This window comes from Geospiza fortis, unplaced genomic scaffold (genome assembly GCF_000277835.1).
Source record: "Geospiza fortis unplaced genomic scaffold, GeoFor_1.0 scaffold41, whole genome shotgun sequence".
Taxonomy (NCBI): domain Eukaryota; kingdom Metazoa; phylum Chordata; class Aves; order Passeriformes; family Thraupidae; genus Geospiza; species Geospiza fortis.
Window position 1 is genome coordinate 17,030,210 of NW_005054299.1, and position 24,005 is coordinate 17,054,214.

At 35.2% G+C, this 24,005-nt stretch overlaps 1 protein-coding gene across 1 annotated transcript in view; it reads left to right on the forward strand.

The window, feature by feature from the left end:
• Positions 1 to 23,503, forward strand: part of FEZ2 (fasciculation and elongation protein zeta 2) — a 27,105-nt gene extending 3,602 nt beyond the window's left edge. The window contains exons 3-9 of the mRNA XM_005416242.3: positions 1,589 to 1,705; positions 3,125 to 3,269; positions 5,918 to 6,186; positions 8,940 to 9,020; positions 12,852 to 12,927; positions 15,111 to 15,176; positions 21,365 to 23,503. Coding sequence (XP_005416299.2) covers positions 1,589 to 1,705; positions 3,125 to 3,269; positions 5,918 to 6,186; positions 8,940 to 9,020; positions 12,852 to 12,927; positions 15,111 to 15,176; positions 21,365 to 21,381 — 771 coding nt within the window. The 3' untranslated portion in view covers positions 21,382 to 23,503. The remainder of the gene's footprint in view (positions 1 to 1,588; positions 1,706 to 3,124; positions 3,270 to 5,917; positions 6,187 to 8,939; positions 9,021 to 12,851; positions 12,928 to 15,110; positions 15,177 to 21,364) is intronic.
• Positions 23,504 to 24,005: the final 502 nt, after the last annotated feature.

Consider the following 24,005-nt stretch of genomic DNA (forward strand, 5'->3'; position numbering starts at 1 on the left):
ATATCAGGTCAATAAGGCTGATTCACCTGATCTTGGTTCCTTCACATGACAGTCTATGCACACTTTTATACATTTTTGACAGTGAAAGAAGTAGCTGGGTGGAAGTTTTGTGCACCAGTGGTATGAGGAATGGGATTGTGTAATTCCTTGTTTGTTTTGTTTTCACTAGATTGCTTTTAAATGGCTCATTCCCTGCTAGCAGGAGGACAGGAGGTACGAAATGTGGCTGGGTGGAAAGCCAGATGTTCCTTTTAGTTCTGGTTACAGCTAATGCCACTTTTGGTGGATTATTAGTCTATACTAGCAAAATGTTTTTGAAAGTCTCTCAAAATGTTTCTGGGGATGTCAGGAGGGAAAGCAGATCTCCTAGATAAACTGTTATGCTTGCTTACTATCCCATCATTGTTGTCATATCCTATGTGCGTGGAGAAATATTTGAGGACAGGAGACAAAAAATGCCAAATTGGAGTGTATCTATGTAGTAGGTGAAGAGAAAGTCATAGTGGAGCCTTGTCACTGCACAGTTACTGGAATGCAGATTGTGGAAAAAAGTGGGCATTTGACCTCATTCTGAGGGCTGAAGAAGTACAAATTGTGTGTTTATCCCTGCAGGTGAGCTATCTGGGGATATCGGTTGCAGGTTCAAAATGAATCTGAGAACTATTAAGGTTTCTGAAGAAACTGAGAAAATTGGAGGAATTACAAGAAAATTTGAAAACTGATCTTGTGAGACCAAGGACTTTGTACAGCCCATCATGATGCTTGTAAATCAGCCCAAAGATCAGTTAAAGCAGTTGAGCTCATGTGGCAGATGTTGGGCATTGCAGCTTTGAGGGGCTTTTCTAGGCTGGAATCTAGTAATAGACAAAGTACAGAAGCAATTTTGTAAATAAACCAGGATATATCACTGTGTGAGAGTAAAATATGCCTGACTTAATAAGGAGGGGACTTATGTCTCTTAGTGTATGTATATCTTTGGTTTGAAAGGATGAATATAATTTGGTGGTGTACATATGGGAACCATGTTACTTCTCTTTCTTTCTGAAAAGACCCTGAGATATTCAATGACACATATTTTAAAAGTAATCTGGGGTGATACCAGTGTTCTGATACCATTCAGTATCAACTCCACTCAGCTTTTTTCTGTCTTTTATTAAGTGATTAAATGGAACCATAAAAGCACTTAAAGTAAGAGGTTTGTGTAACATTAGACATAATAGGCAAGTTTTCCACCCCACATAGACATTTGTCAATCTTCAGTTAAGATTTAAGTATTTCCTTGACAGCCTCCCATGTAGATATCTGCATGTCAGTGTGTGTGTATGGTCTCTGTATATGGACATTATTTAACAACATTAAAGATTGACAGCTATTTTAACTTTGTCCAGTTGCAGTTTTGATTTCATTTTCCAGGCTATTTGACAGAAAGAACTATTGATTCCATTATTATGGGCCAAGATTCAGTTTCATTCTTAAAATTCAGTGATAGTTCCCCATTTGTTTTTTGTACATGTTACATGCATTTTATACCCTCACATTAGGGGTGTGTATATGTACTTATATAAATGCACCTTTTCATACTTTTTAGGTAAATGACAACTTGAACCTTGACTTGTCAGATGATGAAGAGCTGAGAGAACAGTTGGATATGCATTCTATCATTGTTTCCTGCATCAATGAAGAGCCACTCTTCACAGCAGAGCAGGTAAGGTGTTCAGCAAAGACAGTGTTGTTGGTGTAGAATGTTTTTTTAGTCTGTTATTATTTTTTGTTGTTGTTCTTGTCCTTCACTGTAGCTGAGCTCCCTGGTCATTCTTTGTTTAGGGTTTTAATAATGTGGGAGAGAGCATTACATCATTCAGATACAAAAAGTGTTTCAGTGCTTCAGATGAGGTTGATAGTCCAGGGTCTTGGAAATCTTTGTGTATTTCTTACCATGAGTTAGTCAGGAATGCTACTAAATTAAATATATATGTAAAAAGCAAAAATATTTTCAGAATCTTAGTGGTATGGTAGAGTTTGTAGTTTTCCAGCATAACTGTGTGGCAGTTCATAGTTTCACAGGGCTGTGCTGTTAGCAAGAATTCTTTGAAGTTTTTGCCTAACATGAGGGCAGACCAGTGTTTCTACTATTAAGATTTCAAATTACTTGGTATCTAAAGTCTTCAAATCCATGGATTTACTTCAGTTATCTTGAAAATTACTCTTCTGAGTAAGGTTAATGAGAGTAAGGTCTGTTAAGATCCTGCTTTAATAAGCAAACAAATAATCTATTTTTTGTTGCTTAAATGGTTAAGCAGTGGTTAAACTGTGAACTCTGATGAACATGGTTGTTAATAGTACAGGAGACAGGACTGCTTGAACTGCCTCAGCTCTTTTTTACTATGGATTACATCTCAATACTGACTACAGCCTTTAAACTTCTGGAAGTTGCTGTGTTATTTATTCAGATGTCTAATTAATGATTTAGCCTGTAGAAATGTAATCATTTATGTGATGTAAAGTAAGCTATCTATGCACAGAATTTCTGTTGTCATACTTGTTGTCTGGCTCAAGTCTTATGCCCAGGGATGCAAATCAGCTTCAGGTCATGGTGGATCCTGTGAGAAGTTCAAAAACCTTCTCACAAGTACAGTAGATTTTCAGGCTGTTTAGAGGGCTTTCTGGTTTTTCAGAGAGTTTTTTGTGACTTTTTCTTTGTTGTTTTTGTTTGTTTTCATTTTGTTAGTTTTTGGTTGGGGAAGGGAGGGGTGTTTGTTTTACATAGAGAAGTGTGGTGAAATAAGGAGTGGCGAAGGTAATTGATTTTTGTTGTCGTGTCTTCCTTCAACTGAATATTCAGGAAAGATACTCCAGCTTACTCTTTAATTTAGTTCTCTTAAGCAGAATCATGGTTACCTTCATATAGAAATGACCCCATAGTTTCAGCACACTTCTTGTTATGCCATCACCAATTTACTGTTACAAGGTGTGATTTTTCTGAGAGCAAGGATGGGGAGGAAATGTCAGTATGATTTTATTGATCCTCTTTCATCTAGTCTTGGTGGTAGTTTCATCCAACTTTGCTTCAAATTGCAAGCTCTTCATGTAGGAGGGTTTTCATAAGGGTTTTCATTTTGCAAAGGTGATTGAAGAAATAGAGGAAATGATGCAGGAATCACCTGATCCAGAAGATGATGAAACACCCACCCAATCAGATCGGCTCTCTATACTTTCCCAGGAAATTCAGACCCTCAAGAGATCCAGTACAAACAACAGCTATGAAGAGAGTAAGTGGTATTTATTTAGCATTTTTGCTCTTATGCTTAATGAAAATAGTTTAAAGGGTAAGTTTTTACCATGTGTTTGATTCTTAGCAAGTCCTTCTTGTGAAATGTCTGCATTCAAGAAATATTTTCAAAATATTCTGAAATAATAGCCTAGATTTAGTGCATGGAGGACTTACCTTTGTCAGCTTTCTTATGATTAAGAACAAAAATAAGACTTTATAGAATTTAAATTTAAAGGAAATATTCTGAAGGTTGGTACATTGGAATGAGATTCCTTCATGGGTAAAGTGATAAGTTGGTCATTTTTTATCAAACTTCATTATTTTCTGTAAAGTGAGACACTTTCTTGGTGCCAGTACACTCTTTAAGATCAGCTAAAGCTCTTGAAAGCCATTCAGTAAATAAAGCTTACCATACCTTTGGTACGGTTTCATCATTGCAACATATCTTGATAGACAGTAACACAAAAGTAAGGCAACCATTTCTTTTTTTCCCATAAGGACCATGCATATTTTTCTGTCCTCCCTTTCCATTCCACTTCAGAAAGCTTAAGAGTGAAAAATATCCTTGGTGTCTTCTACTCAAATGAAATCATCTGTGCTTCCCTATACAAAAGCAAAGGAGAAATTAGATTAATAATTAAATTGTAGTAGGTTGAAAATAAAATTTGTGACTAATCAGTTTTGTGATGGAAAATTTTGTTTAATCTTTACATTTGTCAACATGAATTCTAGAAGGTAGTAGTAACACAAAGAATATTTGATAGATGATCTTTCTGCTTTGGTCTTTCTTTAAAAGTTTGGTGCTCTCTTTCCTATAGTCTGGGTTAACAATACAAACTCTGTAGAAGATTCAGAAAACTGCCTGACCTCTTGTGGCATGACTTAGAGTTTCTGCTACATTTCAGATTTATAGAAGAGATTCCAACCATGAAAATGGTCTCTTAACTGTCTCAACACATAAATTTCAGGATTGTGAAAGCAAAATGTATTGTGGTCAGCAGGGCTTCCTGGTTTTCTGACAGTTCCATATGTCTTAAGGTTTGGAGCTAATCAAGCTTGCTCAGTATTTCATATCATGTCAATTTTGCTTTGCCTCAGGAGTCCATCTTGTCAGTTGCATCTTTACAGTTTAAAGGTCAGTCTCGACCAAATAGTGCCTTGAGCTACTTTAGTAGATAATTTAACTTTGCTTCAGCAGTTTCTCAGAATCTGCTTTCATGTTTTTCAGGTCACTATTTTATTAAAACCTCTTTCTACCTATTTTTAGTGTGTGAAGGTGCTTCAGAATTGGTCTTCATCTCTCTGAAATTTTTACAGGTTTTTCCTAGGAGCTCTGTTTTTTATAGGATAGATCCGAGATTTTCATTCATTTAGGATTCAGAGCAGGAAATCACTTTCATTTACTTTTTTCTTGGATAGGAAAAGACATACATTAAGCCAGTCCAAAAATAAAGCTCTGCTTACACAAGTGAGTTCCTCAGCCTACTAAGTTTTAGTCCATGTAGTCTTCTGCATTTGAATTCCTCTGTCTCCACTCATGTGCATTAGCTGAGGATTTCCTATGTAGCCCTTTCAAGACTTTGATAATGACGACTGATCTGTCATCAGTCAGGACTGCAGTTGGGTAACCTACACCTGTGGTTTTAGAACAATTGGTTTTTAGGCTGTGAAGCTGATTTTTAAATGTTGGCACTCAGAGGTGCCCTCTCTCAGTACTGTTACAGTGTTTGAACAGAGTTTAAGGCCTAAGCTACCTGGAAAAACTGTGGCTCCTTGACATAGAATTGTCTTAACAGATTTCATTGCCTTCTCTTCAGTTAAGTAAGTGACAAGGAGCTTTCTCCAATCAATTTACCCTGCTGTAATTTAAGAGAAAAAGTCGCATTTCACTTACTACCTTTGATGCTTCTAAGAGCTACACTTTTTTGTAGTTTGTGGCCTTATTTGTATTTTTCAACACTTGTCTGTAGGTGCTTTCCCTTACAAGTATTCTTGTAGACAGGATGTTTACTAGACTAATTCAATGAAATTAAATAATTGCAAGCATCTATGCAGTGTCCTTAAACAGATTGTATCTGTCAGTGTAATCAGGACTAGCTGTTTCTCAAGTGCCAAATAAGATTATGTTGTTTGACACAGCAGCTGCTGGGACTTGCCAGCTTCCTAGGCGTGTCAGATCTGAACTGGAACAGAAAGCAGGCCTCAAAGATCTGCTTTCTTTTAACCCAAGCAAGCCTCAGAACATTTTCTTGGTCATAATTGCACTATATGTAGTGCATCACCCATAGTTCAGAAAATATGGAGGCCTTTTCCTTTGAACAGTGAGTGCAGAGGAAACTAATAGTTAATAGTTGTGTCAGAAGTTTAGCACTTACCTCAGCTTCCAGTATAAACTACCAACACATTCTTCATATTTGCAGATTATCCCAGATTTCTCAGAAGTAAGAAGAAAATTTAACCATCTTATGGTTGCTAATGTTGTCACCTCTGGGATATGTTCCTTTAGGAATATTGTTTTGTTCTATGTGGTTTTAAAACTGAATTTTTTTGTTTTGAGAAATTTCAGAGTACATTTTTTTGTAACTCCCATGAGTTTACTCATGCTTAAAATCTTGACATATTACTTTTTATATGAACTATTTGTAGGAGTCAAAAGATTGTCTGTTGCTGAATTAAATGAACTGCTGGAAGAAATTGAGACTGCTATTAAGGATTATTCTGAGGAACTGGTGCAGCAGCTGGCTCTACGAGATGAGCTGGAGTTTGAGAAGGAAGTGAAAAACAGCTTCATTTCTGTCCTCATTGAAGTACAAAACAAACAGCGAGAACACAAAGAAACAGCAAAGAAGAAAAAGAAGCTGAAAAATGGTAGTCCTCAGAATGGCAAACAAGAAAGAGGTCATATGCCTGGAACAGTAAGAAAATTTTTATAAGTTTTTATAGATTTAAATTTTTGTTGGTTTTTTTCCACTTTGGGAAGTAGTAGTCCTGGATTATATTAAGATACCTGGTACTCCTGCTTCCATGCCTTCATTCACAAACAAGGCTTAAGTTTTTCCTGTTGAGAATTTTTTTTCCACAGGGTCATATATTTTACTCTTCTCATATGCAGAAAATATTTTTTTACCTGTTTGCAAATCAGCCTGGGACTAGCGTACCTTTGTTGCAAAAAATACTGTCTTTGGAAGTACTGCTCTGCGTTCTATTGTCAGTAGGCAAATTCATTTATGTGTTTGGTTTCACTGTGTGAATTTTAGTATGTGTTAGTCTTGCAGGAAATTCAGTATTGTTCTTGCAGTAGTTACACAGATATTTATTGCTCATGCTGGTTTCTAGGTAGGAAAAAAGTGCATGTCTCACCCGGGATCTCCTACCTGTGGCAGAGTTACTACATTGAGCAAGAGACAGGAAGGAGGCCAAAGTGTAGTGCATATGTACAGGGAGGAGGTCATTTGTTTTATTCTTTACAGAACATAGCAACAAAAGGAAAAACGTCTTTCAAGTAGAGTTGGATAAGAGGAGTCAAAGACCAAAAGAAATCAGGTTATTAGCTTGTCAATGCAATTTTTTCTTTCTTATCTGTCTAGTATAATTTAAAATTACTTAAGTGAGATATTAGTGTTTGAATTTCTTAGTGATTCTTATGAGAAGCAAAAAATGTGCTTTTGTATATCTTGGCTAAGTCCCAGAAAGAATGCTTCACTTCAACATGAGAAGGTTTGGGGGTTTGCTTGTCAAATATAAGGAATAAACACTTATAATGAAATATTAATACTTCAGAATTTATTTCTAAACTTGCAAGCATAAGATACCTGTGATAAACCCCAAATAAGGTTCTGACTCATCTGTCAGATGATAGATGTTGGTGTGTGTAGCTAAGTTTCAGTGGAACTTAAGAAAGTCTATGTCTGGAAAACCATACAAAATTGTCATCCCTTTATAAGAGCACAGTGAATAGTTCCTTTTCCCTTCCCAGTCATGGAAAACCAAAAAGGGATATTCTACTTAGAAAGAAAAATAATTACTTTGTTTTGGAACTTGAGTCAAGTGATTCACAAACTGTTCTAGTTAGTTTAAAGATTAGAAACTTGAATGATGCTTTCAGGTAGAACTTACATGGTCCCGGGATAACACATTTTGGTATTTGGTCGCTTCAAGATCCACATGTGTCAGATTGCTTTCTAAGAGGGATTGAACAGACTAGCTCACTGGGGAGACTGTAGCTGCATATGTGTGATTCCTTTGAAAATAGATTTCAATGTCATCAAGGACAGATTTGAGAGCCCTCTCAGAGAAAGAGGTGCAAGGTTCCAGGTTCCTTTCTTCAACAGTCTTTTTTTTCCTTTTTTTTTTCCTTTGGAAGTGCTGGGAATGTGCATACAAATAGTATGTTCTCATAGCCTTGTGAAGACTGAGTTTCTGTTAATAAATAATGTATTAATTGGTTATTTGTTAACTGTAATGAAACCTCATTTAAATACAAAGATTGGAAGTAGAGTTAAATTGTCATACTCTTAAGAAAATGAATTTTCCTGTAGATACTATAACTGAATATAAAAAAGACCCTGGTATTTTGATTTTTTTTGTCCTTGATACCATCTTTGTGTAAATCAGCTTCTAAGACTTCTAAACTTCTACCTCTTTCACAAGGGGAAACAGGGGAGCAGTTAAAAATAGACAGGGCTTGAAGATACCAGTTCCTTCAACTACGATATATTAAAAGAATTAAGGTGGGTTTGGCAAAATTTATGTCTTTACTGACCTTGTGTGCTTTAGAAGGTAAAATTATACTGTATTCCAGCACATTTTATTCCCCTCACATAAATAAATACTTTCAGATAAACATGCTGAGGTGTGCTCTTCATACTGCCCTGTGTCAGCAGCTTGGCTGTTTCTTCTTTTTATGTTCATGTCCCTTGCTGATTTTATATCACATGCTAAACATCAATACTGTTTTGATTTTGATTTTCTTTTACTTCTCCAGCAAGTTGAAAGGATTACAAAGTTCAAGGAAAAATATGTAGTTGGATTTATACTGCTTTCTCTTTACTTTACTTCCATGATTCCATGCAATGGAGCTTGAAATCAATATGGGCTTATTATTGTCTAATTATATCATATAAATAAAATATCATATATTTTATGATATTACAGAAAATAGGAAATACTAATCGTTGCTTCTATTGTGGAAAAGGAAGCATGAAAGCATAAAAAGTTTTAAAGAGGTGGAGCTGAAAATTACTACTTCTGAACAGTATTTCTTGTACATGCTTAAAAATTGGTGTCAGTAGTGTCTCTAAACATACACTGTTCAAACACAAATGTTAGAGGGGATTTTACAGTGGGCTGAACTTTGAAAAATGCAATTTTTTTACGTTTTGAAATGAAACATGCGTAAAAGGCAAGTCTCAATTACTGGGTCTGCAGTATGAAGATTTTGTTTGAATAAATTTTAGTATAGAAATACTGCTTAACTGCCATTATAAGGTTTGCTTCTAATTAAAAAAATTAAGTAGCTGAGTGAAGAAATAGAAGTGTGCTGAAATACACCTTCGAGCTTGTCTTTGCCATTTGTCTTTCATAGTCTTGATAAATGCTGATTAATAGTCTTCTGAACTTTTCTCTGTCCCTTTTTTTTGTCTTCCTGCTATGTTTTCACTACTTTTAGCGCTTCAGCATGGAAGGGATCTCAAATGTCATACAGAATGGCTTCCGCCACACGTTTGGAAACTCGAGTGGAGAGAAACAGGTGCTGGGCTATCTTCTCCCTTTTTTCTCATTCTTTGCCTGCACTTTTGGTAGGAGCTGAGATCTTGAAAATTGTCAGTAGCTGAAGATAAATGCTGAGACATGAAAAAACAGGATAAAATGCTGGAATCTTTGCTTCCCTACTTCAGGTTTCTGATCAGCCTACAGTCTCTTTCTCTCCTCAGCAGCTCAAGAGGTTCAAGACTTGATACCCTGATGCACTGAGCTAATAACCTGTATTTCTTACCCCAGACTAAAAGTCTGTTTTAGCATAACACATGCTTTAGATATGTTGCATGTCTAAAAATCTAATAACCAGTCAAAGAATGTGTATCAGGTTGGATGCAGTGTTTCAGCCTTCAGCATTAGCAACTTGCATAATGAAAAAAGGTTTTGTTTTCTTTTTTCTTCAAATGTTCATAGCTGATACGTCTAAAAACAGAGTAGCACCTGGAAAATGTATAGACTGCACTCTTTTGCCTTTGAAAACTGCATGATTTTAAAGGTCGCAAAATATGGGCACTGCAGATTACCAATATAAAATACAGGCGGTATAGGCAAGTTTGTGTCTTTTCGCTGGTTATTTAAATACTGAAATGTAGAGCAGACACACATTCAGTGGGCTTTATATAGATGTTGTGTGTACCTTGGAAGCATCATATAGATGTTGTGTGTACCTTGGAAGCAAGATTCTTATGCCTTATTTCAAAGGCATAAGGTATAACTTACCTGCTGTTTCAGATCTGTAGTATATATTTTATTAACTGCATTCTGAATTTTAGTGAACTGCTAATGCTTATGCTGTTTAGTCTTTTGGCACACTGCAAAATATTGGCATTTCACATTATTTAATGTGTACCCACTATTTTAGTTTATGCAGTTTTGTCAGAGGAGTCCATTAGGGTTATTTTTTTCCCTAGTGAGAAGTCCATTGAGGCAATAAATTGACTGGTACTTTAGAAGTCAAGGCTGATTAGGCTTTTGTCTGGAAGATGAGTGTTGTATCCTGCAGAGGAGTTTAGAAGGTAAAACAACTCCTCTCAAGTCATTCTGCAATCATGAGGCTAGAAATCAAAGGCTTGCCTGCTTTCTCAGGCAGAGTATATGTATGAGATTTTCTGAATACATTGATCCAGTTATTTGTTTGTCCTCAGCTTTGGGGATCTTGAGCACATGCACAGAGTTTACCTAACAAGACTTTTTATCACTCTCTGTTATCACACTACTACTAAAGCTGTACCTGTATACTGTTTTGGTTTTTGGGGTTTTTTTTCCTTGGCTGTCTTAACCATAAATTACAGTTGTTCATACCTGTATCTTTAGATATTTTAAGTATCATATATTTTCATGAAGTGACCTTATCTAGCTATGCCACCCCATCATACTTTTGGTTAAAAGACTTTCACTGGCTCCTATATAGATGTAAGTAGCATAATCATTTGTTAAAATAATCGAATAAGTCTTCCAGTCATTTTTTGAGTTAATTTACTAATGTTATTCTTCATGTTGATCATACTTTTCTCCTGATTTATCTTTTTCTATATCCATATATATAGAAAACCCCTTATGGGGTTTTATAGTCCTCTTCTTGTATCTTAAAGCAAGTCATGGAATATGACTTTAAAATATGAATTCAAAATTAAATGTAGGGTAGAAAGTAGAAAAGATACCAGCTCTGTTATGATTTATGCCTGGAAATCCATTTTCTATGGCATTTGTTTTCTGTTTGGGAGGGTTTTGTTTTATTAGAATTTTTTGTCTCATAGTGGGTACTTCCCTTTTTAAAATCTTAGTCTCATTTCCTGTGCATGTGTTTGAGGCATAAGTAAAAATTACTTAAGAGATTTTCACCGTGTAAAGAGAAACTTCCAGTGGGAACTCCCTGTTCATATCTGGTAATGTAGTCAAAAAAAGGACATTGAAATGTTGGTAGCTCTTTCTGGGATCATATTTCCAGAAGAAAATTCAAGACAGTGATCTTCATTTTGATTTTCAGGCATATCAAACACTTTTCATAGGTGATGAAAAATTGCAGTGGGAATTGCTGCTTTATCATGTCATCAAATCTGTTTCAAAAATTTAGAGGTCACAGCAGATTTAACACTTGGTCTTGTCAGTAAGCTACACTTCAGTCAATCCTTCATTCTTTTCATAATATGTTATCTTCACACAGCAATTCAGGAAATGAGTTTTTGTAGTGCTGTTATAGAGACTGATTGTTACAGCTGCAAAGTTGATGAGTAGAGGGAAAGTATTTCTGGAAACTAAGAAATTCCTTTTTCTGTTTTTAATTGCTATTGTTAGAGATGAAAAATGGAAGGTGACGTTTACAGGAGAAGGGAAACAGGGTTAGTTCATATTTGGTACAGTGAAACAAGGTTAGTTTATATTTGGTACAGTAAAATATCCTAGTGTTTTATTGTATAGGTAAAGGGTAGAATGCCACGTAGTTCTGAAGCCTGGAAAAGACAGCCAGAAATCTCATTTCTGTGTTAGTAGATCCACTTTCATCTCTGCCATTGGCAGATTCAGCAGCCTTATATTTAGCTATAGATTCTGGTAATTTTATTAAGAGTTCTCTGGTGATACTTGGTTAGATCTCCTGGAAAAGAAATTGAAAATTTATTGTTTCCTGAGGAGCATTGCATACTCTGCTGTGCTGAGTGAACATGAAAAATGCCGCAAGAAAAGGGAGGAAGAAAAGCGACCTGTGTTTGCAGAAGGTCATGGGGAGGTGTCAGCACCACCTGTACAGTGGGTTCAGTGCCACTGAGCTGAGTCTGTTTGGCTTCTAGGCAGATGTTGTGGCTGGGTGTGAGGTGTGTGATCCTGCTGCAAACATGGCAGCGTTATAGCTGTGTGTGGCAGCCCTCAGCCTCCCCCTGCCAAGTGCAGCTCTTCACCATAGCTGAGTTACACCTGGCTCTCACTGAAGGGCTGTTACCAAGGAGAGGAGGAGACCTTGTACCTTGTTTGTAACATGTTCTCTGCTTGTTGCCTGGAGAACTAGGTAGATATCAAGCTGAACCAGACATTCAGGGTTATTTTGCCTACTGCCTTGTAGCTGTAAAACCAGAATAAAGTTCCTCTTTAATTCTTAAAAACTGACTTGAGGGAACTTTCAGGAAGCTTTTCCATTGGGGAAAATTTCAGCTATTTTAGTACTTTTGTAATTCTGACCTCTTTAAGGAGAATATGGATTCATATAGGCTGCAGAGTAAGGTGTTGCCTAAAATGCATGTAATATAAGACCCAACAGGGTTACGTCAAGAATCTGAAAATTAATGCTAGTTGCACTGCAGGGATGTAAATCTTGAAAGATTTAAGAAATTTTGGTGTGTTTTGTTTTTTTTTTTTTTTTTAAGCAGACAAGAATTAAAGATTTCAGTAAATAAAATTAAAAAGGAGTTGGTTTGAAACTATCTGTTAGCACACTCAGCTATGAAAACTGATAATTTAAATCGAATTCCGTATTCTGGGGTGTTATGTTTCATTAGGCTTGCCTTGTTCTTTTTGGTTGGAAGTGTGTAACAGCAGAAGGTGAAAGCCATCTGTTTCCATTTTCACCTAACTGTAGGACAGCATCATTTTCTTTGCAGGGAAGACAGTTAGCTGCATGACTTCTAGTAGCCACATAATTTGGAAAAAAAAAATCAAACAAACTTGGTTTCTGTGATAAATGCTCTGAGATGGAAAGGTAGAATCTTAATCTGTTCTAAAATATGATTATTTGTAGCTAGCAATTTCAATTGCTACAATTTTTGCAAAATAAAATGCAAACAACAAAGTTGCATGAAAGGACTGTCAAGTAACTCTGTTTTTCATTTGACAGTACTTGACAACCGTCATTCCTTACGAGAAGAAAAATGGACCCCCATCTGTTGAAGACCTTCAAACATTAACCAAAAGTGAGCATATGAAATTCCCCTGATCCTTTCCTCATTGTATATCCAGTTGTGGCTGCTCAAAGCCGGTGAATCCACCCAGTTCTCTCTTCCCTCTTACCCTAGGGCATGTATGTAAAGATGCATGATTTTAACCATAGATTTTGGCCAGCTTGTTTCCTGAGCCTTCATGTTAAATTTGTTTCCTTGCTGCTGTCTGAAGCCCTGAAGGCCAGAAACGTGCATGTATCAGGAAGTAAATATTTCCACGTTTTGATGTTGGCTGCATATCATGAAATGTGGTCTTACAGTGCCTGATACATCCCTGTTTGTTTACATTTGTTGTGCTTTAACTGAGGTTATAGTAATGACTTCGACAAAATGGAGTGGATGTCAAGATACTTAGGACTAGTGCCATAGCGATTGCACTTGATTGCCTTTAAAATAGCCTGCTTCTCTCTGTGGCTTTGATGAGGGGGTTTTGTTGTCAATAAATTTTGATAATTAGGAATTCCAAATCAAACACAGTTTTTACTATGCTTTGAATTCCCTGTTCTTCACATCTTTTTTAGGCCAGATCCTCAAAATTATTACAAGTTCTAAGTCCTCTAGTTGTTGGATTTTATTGGGCTTTTTTTACAATTCTAATTTGCAAGAAATCAAGGTTGTATTTTAAAAAAATACTTATTAAGGTGGTTTAATACAACAAAGCATCTATAGAAGTCAGTAGCATCTCCTTCATTGGATGTTTGTAGGAAAAGTTTAAAAATAGGTGGTAGAGTGCATCAATGCATTTGATCAGGTTTCAGTGGAGAATCTCACTATGTCTTTAAGGTGATTTTCAGCAGCTGTTCTGTGATTCCACAGGTGGCTGAGGGGTGTTAAAAGGCTCATTGGTTGTTTTCTGGAAAGAGAAAATTAATATTATTTAAATTCCAGAGTAAATGAAATGTTTAAGTAGGAATTAAAGTTCCCTTTATTTTTCTGCAGTAGGCAGCCTTAGGTGTTAATTTGTACTTACTTTGTGACAAAGGATTTCTTTTTGTGTTTATTCTTGCCATGAAATTTTATCCTCTTGCCATATTAAAATTTCACTTGACACTATTAAGCATGTGTTAAAGCTTCTTGAAAACATTTTGTGTTATTTGATGGTTTATTAAAAAATGTCTTGCAAAAATGCATTGTAAAGAGTATTAACAATATTGATTTCTGTGGGCTGATTGGAATTTGATCTTGTGAGTCAGTTGCAGGTTTGTGACTCACTGGCTCTGCTGTTTTTAAGGCAGGCAGTAAAGCAGGAATTTAGGGTTGTTCAGTTGATTTTTCTTTCAAAGCTCTGTATTACTCCATAGTTATGAACACCAATGTCTTCTTTCAGTGTAAAAATGGAAATAAAACACTTGTTATAATTTGAAATTTGAGTTTAGAGTCTTACATGAGGAATTTGGAGTTTATTAAATACTGATTTTCAGTAGAATTTTGTATTTTTGCTTCTTTCAGTCATGTCCTGAGCACTTTATAAAGAATAGTCATTGTTTTTCTTTATGTAGTCATGGACAAGTTTATGTGTCCAGTCAAGCTTGTCCATTCCTTCTTCAGCAATAGGCAAGATGGACATGATCTACTCATGTATGTCACAGAATGGCATTTTTGCTTTATTGTAAGTTAATGCTGAATTAAGTCATGTAGTTAAGATTTTTTGAACTACAGCAGATAATATTCACCATTTCAGGGAGGGAAAAAAGCTCCAGTAATATTTCCATAGAAAAACTCACAGCATCTTTCCATTATTTGATGTAGTGATCAAAGATACTAAGTAATGGAGCATACTTTTCTGTCCTGAGATTTCTAGGTTATCAAGAGTTTTTAGCATACTTTAGTTTTTGGATGTCATGACTTCTTTCCGGTGAGAATCTTCTATAGGGAAGAGGTGCTTGTTGTTGTTATGACTGATGGCATTTTACTGTAATATTAACCACGTGAAATGGGACTCTTGCATTCAGAAACTGTGGAGCTCAGTGAGAATTACACAAGTGAAAGGTGGAGAGGATGTAATGTCTCATTGTATCTTCTCATCTTTCACTTAAGAGGTTTCTTACATCTCATAGTAGTATCTCTATGAGTCGTTGGAACTGCTCCAAGGTATTTGTTTTATATGTTGTGTTTCATTTATGACTAAATATCTGACTTGTTTTTTCATTCTTTAGTTCTGCATGCCATGAAAGAGGATAGCGAGAAAGTGCCAAGCTTGTTAACAGACTATATTTTAAAGGGTGAGTATGCTTCTCAGCAGGGATTTTATTTGATTCTAAATTAACTTGATTGACTTACAATGTGTATTTGAAAGTAGTGATTCTACAACATTCATGAATTATGTTGCCTTTCAATCAAACACAACTCTCATTTATGTTCTGTTTTGTCCAAGCACTCTGAAGTACAGTTCATACATAAAATATGTTTATTTTGTTTTTGTTAGTAAAATACAGCAAACTGCTGAATGACATCAGCAAGAACAAAGGAGTCTGGCTTATGAATTGAAATGGGTATAGTTAAAATCTTCCATTGTACAGTTTTTTCAATAATTGGAACTCAAACTACCCATGGTAGTAAAGCATTTGCTGTGCAAAGTGCTTACAGCTTCATTTCTAGTGTTACTCTCTGATCAATAATGAAAAGTATTTCTTTTACTTATTATACCTGCTTTAGATATTGTTTTATAAGTTTTTGTATGAGTCATTTGTTTTCCAGTCTTACACATTGACTGTGTTTAAAGAAGGTCAGACATTAAAAAATACTGTTTGCTTTAGCTTTAAAGAAGTTGTTCCAGGTAGTTTCCAAGTTGTTAAATTATTTTGAAATGTTTTTCATCTGACTTCATTTTTGCCTAGATCTTGCTAATGCTTATGTTCTTACTTAATTCTTGGCATATGATACAATTTTCTTAAGTGATTAAACTTTAGCAAATGCATCAAACTCCCAAGATCTGAACAAATACCTGTACAGAAGGATGATGGGTGCCATTTTGCCACCAAAATGTTTATAATACTCTGCTTTTCACATGCTGCAAAAGCTTTTCTCATCTTTTGGTATCATGTGTTCGAAGTCTCATCTTTTTTTCAAATATGCTGTCTTTTGACTTCACTAACTCGATATGATTTTTAAAGGTTTTTGTATTTCTTACACAAACTTTCACTCATAATCTCAGGTCACAGATATTTGAAAGTACTTTCAGGTTTGAGTTATGGATGACATATAGTGTGCTGTCACTTCAGAAAATCTGAAAAAAGACATTCAATATTCTTGAAGCTCCAAGAGACTTCCTGTTGAAAGAGATCCATTTCTAAGTTTTGTGTAAGGTTGAAGAACCATACACATTGCCACATACAATAAGAATGCAGAGAAACCTTTCCATTGATTCTTTGATTTTTTCCATTGTTTACTTACTCTTTCTAAAATTTCTTCCTAAATTAGAGAGATGTGTTTGCATGTGAACCATGGTCAAGATTTTTTTTAGTCTTGATGGCATTAAACTATAGTTCTGTGAAGCAGAATCTTTGACCCAATAGGATGAACTCTTGTCAGTAATTAAAAATTTTTGCTCTTCATTATACATCTGGTAATAAGTGACTGGATTTAACAGTGCTTTGCATAGTGTCTGCTCTTATTTTTAGATGTAGCTGCTCAGAAAAACGTCTCGATTACTGGGATATTGAGGAGAAACTAGCAGCTTAGAGAAATGGAGAAATACTTTTTAAAAGCAAAGAAGGCTTATAAATGTAGATTACCTGAACATATCAGAGGATGAGCTAGGAAGCTTGAACTGAAGTTCCTTCCTGCCTCTTGTATGCTCATTACTTAAAAATCACCAAGGATGTTCTACTAGTGAGATGCAACAATTGCAAAAACATAGTGCATTGAGTGTCTTGGATCAAAAAATAGTTCATCATATGCAAACAAAACCTTTAAATTGTGAAACACAAATTGTGGGAGCATGAAGAGTAATCACTGACATCACTCATAGTGAAAAGTCAATTTCCCTCCAGCTGCTACTTCCTTAGTGAACAGAACCAAGCCTTTCTTCGTCCTGTGTGGGTTTGTGTGTTCAGTGGCAGATGTGAGCACAGAGCTAGTGAGCATGGAATTTTACTCTTCCTTTCAGTATAGCCTTAACTAAGCTTTATATGCTATGTTGACATTATGTTAAATATTTATAACTCAGCTAACAGTGTTACCTTGTACTGTAGATTTATTCTGTGTCACAGGCAAAGTCTTCCATTTGTTTCTGAAGTTGTAACCTACTGCTCTTTTTCTGCCACTAAAAATTCTGGCCTGAAACTCCTGCAAGGCTTTAATGGCACAAAATGCTCCCAGCCACCAGTCTCTTGTCTGGACATTATTTTTAAAGCTTGTTAAGAGGAGATTGGTTGAATTCTTTACAACCACTTAGATCAACTTTCAGCCAAGCTTTAATACCTGAAATTCTAACCTATTTTTTAAATTCCAAAATAAAAAGAGTGACCTACTTTTTAAGGGTTCTGCTCTTTTCACTGAAGATTAAAAATGTCTTGGCAAGGTAAAAATCTTTAAGAAGATTTAGGGTTTAAATTTGTTTCCTGAAAGAAGTCCTGGACCCAGTGGTATAATCCATATGGTGTAGTGGTAGTTGTATTCATTTTACACTGAATGGATTTTATTGCTTTTTCTTAAGCTTTAATTAAGAAATGAAATTTTCAAATGTGTGAATTATATCACCAAAGGTACTTGGTTCTGTTAAAATCTGTTAAGTATATCTTCCTTTGAGGATCATTTTTTTCCAGTCTTGCAACAAAAAAAGCAGACAGTAAATTACTTGTGACATTAGGATATGTGTAGCTTTATGGGAAATTCAGTTTGGCATATGACTGCACAGAGGTAAAACCTTTTTTCAAACTTTATATTCTGTTTTACAGAGCAGAAAAAATAAATCTTACAAACATGCTCTTGATTTTTTTTTTTTAAAGCAGCACTGTCCTGCTGTTCTTTGGTATGTAAAAAATTAGGATAGCAGTCTTATGTGGATGTTATAGATACCCACAAATTATTAACAGACTTGCCCAGATACTGGTAATCACTGTTGAAAAGTTACTTAAATTGTTCAGAAGCAAAAACTGAAGAAAAAAATATCAGGAAAAAGATTATTGCCAAAGTATTGTTAGTACAATGTAAATGAACAAATAGAAGAATGCTGTGAACATGGAAAGGTGAATAGAACCATAAAATTGAGCATAATTGTTGATGTAACACGAAATCTTACCACATGACTGGTGTTCTGAGGACAGAGAAATAAGTTTATATTTTCTCTGAATTCCAGTGTGTTTTGTAAAATTCACAAACTCTGTGTAATCTTAAATAACTTGAAATAAATGCCCAGTAATTCTGAAATTTGGATTGTGTAGGAAGACACAGACCCCCTCTGTGTGTGCTAATACTCACTATCTTCATTTAATAATGATTGGGTAAGGTTGTTTGGACACACTGGAACTTGAAGGACAGTCCTGCAGCCAGGTCTGCTACTGACTTTCTGTGTTACTGTGAATCATTCTTGGATTTTTTTTTCATAACCAGCTAATCCTTCTGAAGCGCTGGAAGTGGAAATCTTCAAAACGTGGTGTGTGCAAATCCAGTGTAATAAAGAAATTAAAAAGAACAACTCAGGCCATTTCATGTTAAGGGATAAAACCACCTCTATATGCATTTCTCAGTAGGATTATTAGTTCTGAAATTATTTCTGGTGCTTGCTTTCTTTTAAGCATCTTCTTTCCCCAATTTCTACTGCCCCCTTGTGTCCCCCAAAATGTTTAAAATATCATCATTTTCCTTGTCATGCTTAAGTCCCTCTTTCCAGGGGTCATTTAGCTCTCCCCTGGATCTTTTCTGTGAGGAATATCTCCTCAAAGGTAAGTATCCCAAAGCCAGACTGAGTACATACCCTGTGAAGAGTCTGGTACAGTATAGCAGCTTATCTTCTCTTGTTCGAGTTGCTCTTATTGCAGCCTAAATTATTTTCAAGGGGATATTTTTCCTTTTGTGAGGTTCTGTGTGATTTTACTTTTCAATGAACACTTCTATCCTGAACCTAACAATAATGAAAGGGAATTAGTGATTTGCTTTGCAAGTGAACTCTAGTTCTTCTCCCACTAGTGTATGATTCATATTGTATTTTATAGATTTAGAATTAAAATAGCTGGTAACATGAAATTGATCAGCATTTGCAATTGTGCTTAATTTTTTCTGAATGTATTTTAATATACCAATATTTTTATTATATTTTATCACTAGGAGTCATGAAGGAGAAACTGGGATTTGAAAAAGGGTAGGGGAATGAATTTACTGACAGGGAAAGAAATACCAAACCAAGACTGAAATTCTTTATCTTAGAAAGCACACTTCTGGACTGAAGCTGGCAGCTTAGTAAGGTCACAGTATTTAAATGCTGTTTGTTCTCATCTTTCTATTGACCTTTTTTGATGGTTGAACTAATATAATGTGATTTGAAAACTCTATGCTTATGTCCATTGAAAGACCTAAATAAGTTAAGTTTTTTGTGCACAAGTTAAGCTGTAAAGCAGATGGAGATATTTGTGTCATACCTTGTAGCTGCATTAGGTTTAGGTGTTGCAAAAGTAGTAAGTACCATATCCTTTGATGAAAGTGTGTTTGTATGGACGGCTCACATTGAATTTTTACTTTCTTTTTAAAGCTTTGTCTTTCTTCTTGTGTGTGTAATGTAATGACTTTCTGCATAATGATTAATTTGCCAAGTGCAATAATGCAAGTAGTATTTTTTATATATTATAAAAATTTATTTATATTATTAGTATTCTATATAGTGTAGTTGCATCTGTAATCTTTGCAGTATGCAAGTTTAGGTTGCTTTCTGAAGAAAATGCCTCTGTGCAGTTGCTTGCCTCTTCAGTCTCACAAGTAGCAATTGCCAATTTCAACCCTACAAGACAGAAGCAGGTGTTGTGGGAGTAACAGAAATACTGTAGGGAACAGCATCTAGGTAGGAGAGGGACTGGAACTGCTGTTTGCATTGAGCTGGTGGCTGTTGCCTTGAAAAGCCAACATCTCCTCAGGTCTGATGTATTCACCTGCTTGAATGCCTGTACAGGGACTCCTGCTTCATTGGGGCATGAGAACATGCAGAGGGCCTGCTGGGATGGACTTCACAGCAGGTTTAAAGTAGAAGCTCAGGACAGCATTGTGGGAAGGGAGATTATCTTGTTTTATTACTGTATGGGTAGTGAAGAATATCTGACAAAACTCTGCTGGAAGCAAGAGTTCCTTAATTTAGCTACTTCCAGAACAAATCAGTGATTCATATGACATGTTAACCAGTGTATACACAGAATTAAGTATTAGGGTAGGTTGTCTGGTATCACATCTAGACATGTTATTTCAAGATTACTACTTTTTAACTTCCAGTTTTCACAAGATGTGAAGATTTAGCTTTGTGTACAAGGATAATACTTACATAACCATTATATAAAATATATAAGTATGTACTTACAGCTAGAATTATTTCCTTTGAAACCAGATGTGTTATTACAGTAAACTTTATAAGATGTATTTACAGCTAAGCTTTGTGTTCTTTTCCAATTGTCCTCAAACAGTAATTGTGACAAAAATAGAGTGCTAAAAATAATATGCTATGCATTAGTAGTTAGTAAAATGCATGAAGTGTCTAGTATTGTTTTCTTCTTTTTTCTGAATGTAGATGTCGTGAAAGCAGCAAAATTGCCCGTCTTTCTCCTTGCTATTTCATACCTGATCTTTCAAGTAAAAACTTACCATTTCTTTTGTTTTAATGAAGCAAGAGTTTGCTTTTTAATTTTTAAATTATGCAAGTATTTCGGATAATGAGAACATTTATTTTCTTGCCTTTGAAGTTTTTGTTTAATTGTTACACCTGACTTCTTTATTTGCTTTTGTGTTGTGCTAGCATTGGTTTGAAAGCTGGATTGCTCTGAGGTTTGTGTCTTCCATTGAAACAGGAATGAGAAACACGTGAAGGACATGTCTTATCTTGCCACTGTGTGATTCTAGTACCCGCACCAGAATTAGAAAGTAGAGTTAGAATCTCAAGTTGTCCGTGCATACTTTTAAAATATAACTGCATGCGTCACCTGTTATTTAATGTTCTGTTTTCTGATATAACACTTTAAAAAGCACTATTTAAGACATGACCTTTAGTTAACTCATTTCTGGATAATACTAGTTAAAGGTAGTGGGTTGTGTCACTTCATTACCTTTTGAGAGAGGCTGAAAACTTAATTGCCAGTTTCATTTGATTACTAGATTTGACTGTGCTACTAATAGGGTAGAATCCAACACTTAAATATTTTAGTATATACATTACATTTTTATGCAGATCAACTTCACTGATACTTATCAATGTGTATTTGTGGTTTTTTTGCAGTTCTGTGTCCTACATGAAGAGGGCTGCCTTTCAGAATTAGCCATGCTCCTTTCTGTGATGAGAAGCTTTCCTTGGATATAACTCATAGTATTTTTTCATTTGGCACTATACCTAAAGCAGTATTCATTTACCTCCTCCATGTGCGTGGATTTTCTGATCCTACAGTAAGTCATCTGGGCATGACAACTCATCCAGTTTAATTTAATAGTGCAATGAACTGGAGCAGGGAACAAACGTTGTACAGTTTTACTTGCATTGTTCTGACTTTTTAAAGTCTATTTTTTCATTGTATAGCATGTAATAAATCCTCCTGCACATTTTGTTGTTGGAAGGAAAGGTAAACTTTGAATAGTGTAAATAAAATAAGCTTCATTTTAAGGAATCCATATTTAAAAGCATCCTTAATTCCTAAACAAAGATGAAAAAATTATCTTAGTCAGACTTGGAATTTAAGATTCAAGTGAGTTCTCCAGGACACTCCAGAAAGGTGATTGTGAAAGTCAGCAATCAACAGTGCTTTGTATACAACAGATTTGTTCATAGATGAACAAATCCAGATTTCTTGGTTTGACATAAGTAATTGTGTGTTACTTGTTCTTGGTATTAACACAAACATCTGACTAATGTAATATTTCATGTTTGGTTTTATTTTAATTAATAATGTTCATGTGGCTTAGATATTCTCCCATATTGCTGCTATAATTTTACTGGTTTTAAAAGGTGTTTTATCTTAATGAAAATGCTTCAATATATAAACATTTTAAAAGGCAGTATCTTTTTAAAAATACATGTACAGTTTGAAAAACTTGCACCTGGCTTCCAAGTTAGTATTATGTTGAGATGCTTGTTGTTATGTATCTCTGAATTTTACTACAAATATCTCTTGTAAATTGTATGCACTGTCTCCTCTGTGATGATGTACCTGCATTCAAACAGATGAGAATGTATTTTATAAATCCTGTAAAAGAAACATACCCCATATTCTTAACTTTATATACTTGTCACAAGTAATTTTGCCAGCCTGAAAGATGAGATTGAAATGTAAGGAGTGCTAATTTAAAAAACAAAACCCAAAAAACCCACTTTTTTCTAAGTTGAATTCCTATTGATTCTTCATCCACATGTATATACTGAATATCTGAAGGCATTGGAATATGAGGTTCTAAAGAGATAAACGTGTTTTCTTCAGTTTTTTTCCATCTAAATTCTTCAGAGGTTTTGTTAGTTAAAGAGAAATTTTATCCTGAGTACCTTGCATCATCTTTAATGTTCAACTTTATCATCTTCACCGAATACTATTTTGATCAGTAAAACAACATGGTTTGAAGATAGTTCTCATAATGTTTATCGGGCTTTTTTTTTCTCAAGGCCTCAATATTTTTGTCTTTTGTGCCTTTATCAGCTTAAAATTGTTTTTCTCCTCCCTCTCCCCCACTTGACCACCAATGTATACTTGCCAGCCTGCTCAGGAATAAATAGATCCTCTCCATAAGTGTGGCATATGTGAAGAAGTTTTTTTGTTGCTTTATTTTAATTCATTTGTGGTTTCTCTAAAAAGAAAGCAGCCATTTATTTCTGTAGCTGGTGTGTTATAAATTCATTATGGCATGCTTTTTGTGTAGAAGTTATTGATGTTGACTGTTGATGCCTGGAAATGGGCAAAGGGGATGACCCTGCTTTATTTTAAAAATGGTGCACGTGTGAAACCCACCATGTCTCTGTGTGAGATTATTCAGAGGTGCTTCAGTCTCCTGGTGAGGCTTGAAGTGACAAGATGGAACAAAATAAAACAACAACAATTAAGAGAAGAGTAAAAAATTGTAAAAAAAGGAAAACAACAAAAAAACTTCTGTCAGAGTTAATGTTACTTGTAACAAATCTTGGATGACTTAAAGTCACAAACTACTAAAAGTAATGAAACGGGAAATAAAGACCAGAAACAGCTTTAGTGAGCTAAGCATCTGCTTGGGAATTTCATGCCTCTCATCAGACTAAACAAGGTTTCATTATGAAAAGTACCTGTTTACCTTGTATGCATTAAACAACAACTGCCAAATGTGGCAAGTATTGTATGTATACCTATATATGTACATAAACAGATCTCAAAACATTTGAATAAAAAGAACCATGCTAATCTGCTTTTCTGCTGAGTTCTATGTACTTTGTATTTTCTGCTATGCATCCTTTTTTCCCAAAATCCATTATTGAATCTTGCATTCTTTCAGGGAGATGGATTTCATTCTTCTTTTTAGTTTTGGCATGTGACATGTGTAAATGGCCACCCAAAACCAGCTGACAGATACCTTAGCAAAGAGTTTTTGAAAATCCACTCTGTTTTTGATACGAAGAGTCCTGGAAGTGAAGTTGCCCTCAAGTCATTGAATTTTAAGGTACTTAATTTATTTGTATCACTTTCCTGATTTGTTTGTTTTAACCTTACCCTTTTCCGTGTTTTAGGTTATTTTGTTTGAAGTTTATTCACTTCATGAATAGAGTTAAAATGTTGAGTCGGGGTCTGTCTGGACAGGATGTCAGAGGTAGTCAAGAGTCCTAAAATGATACGGTTTTGGTGAAGTGAAGAAGCTTGAAAACAACATCAGTTCCCTTCTGGTGATAGATAATGATGTAGCTGGACTCTCAG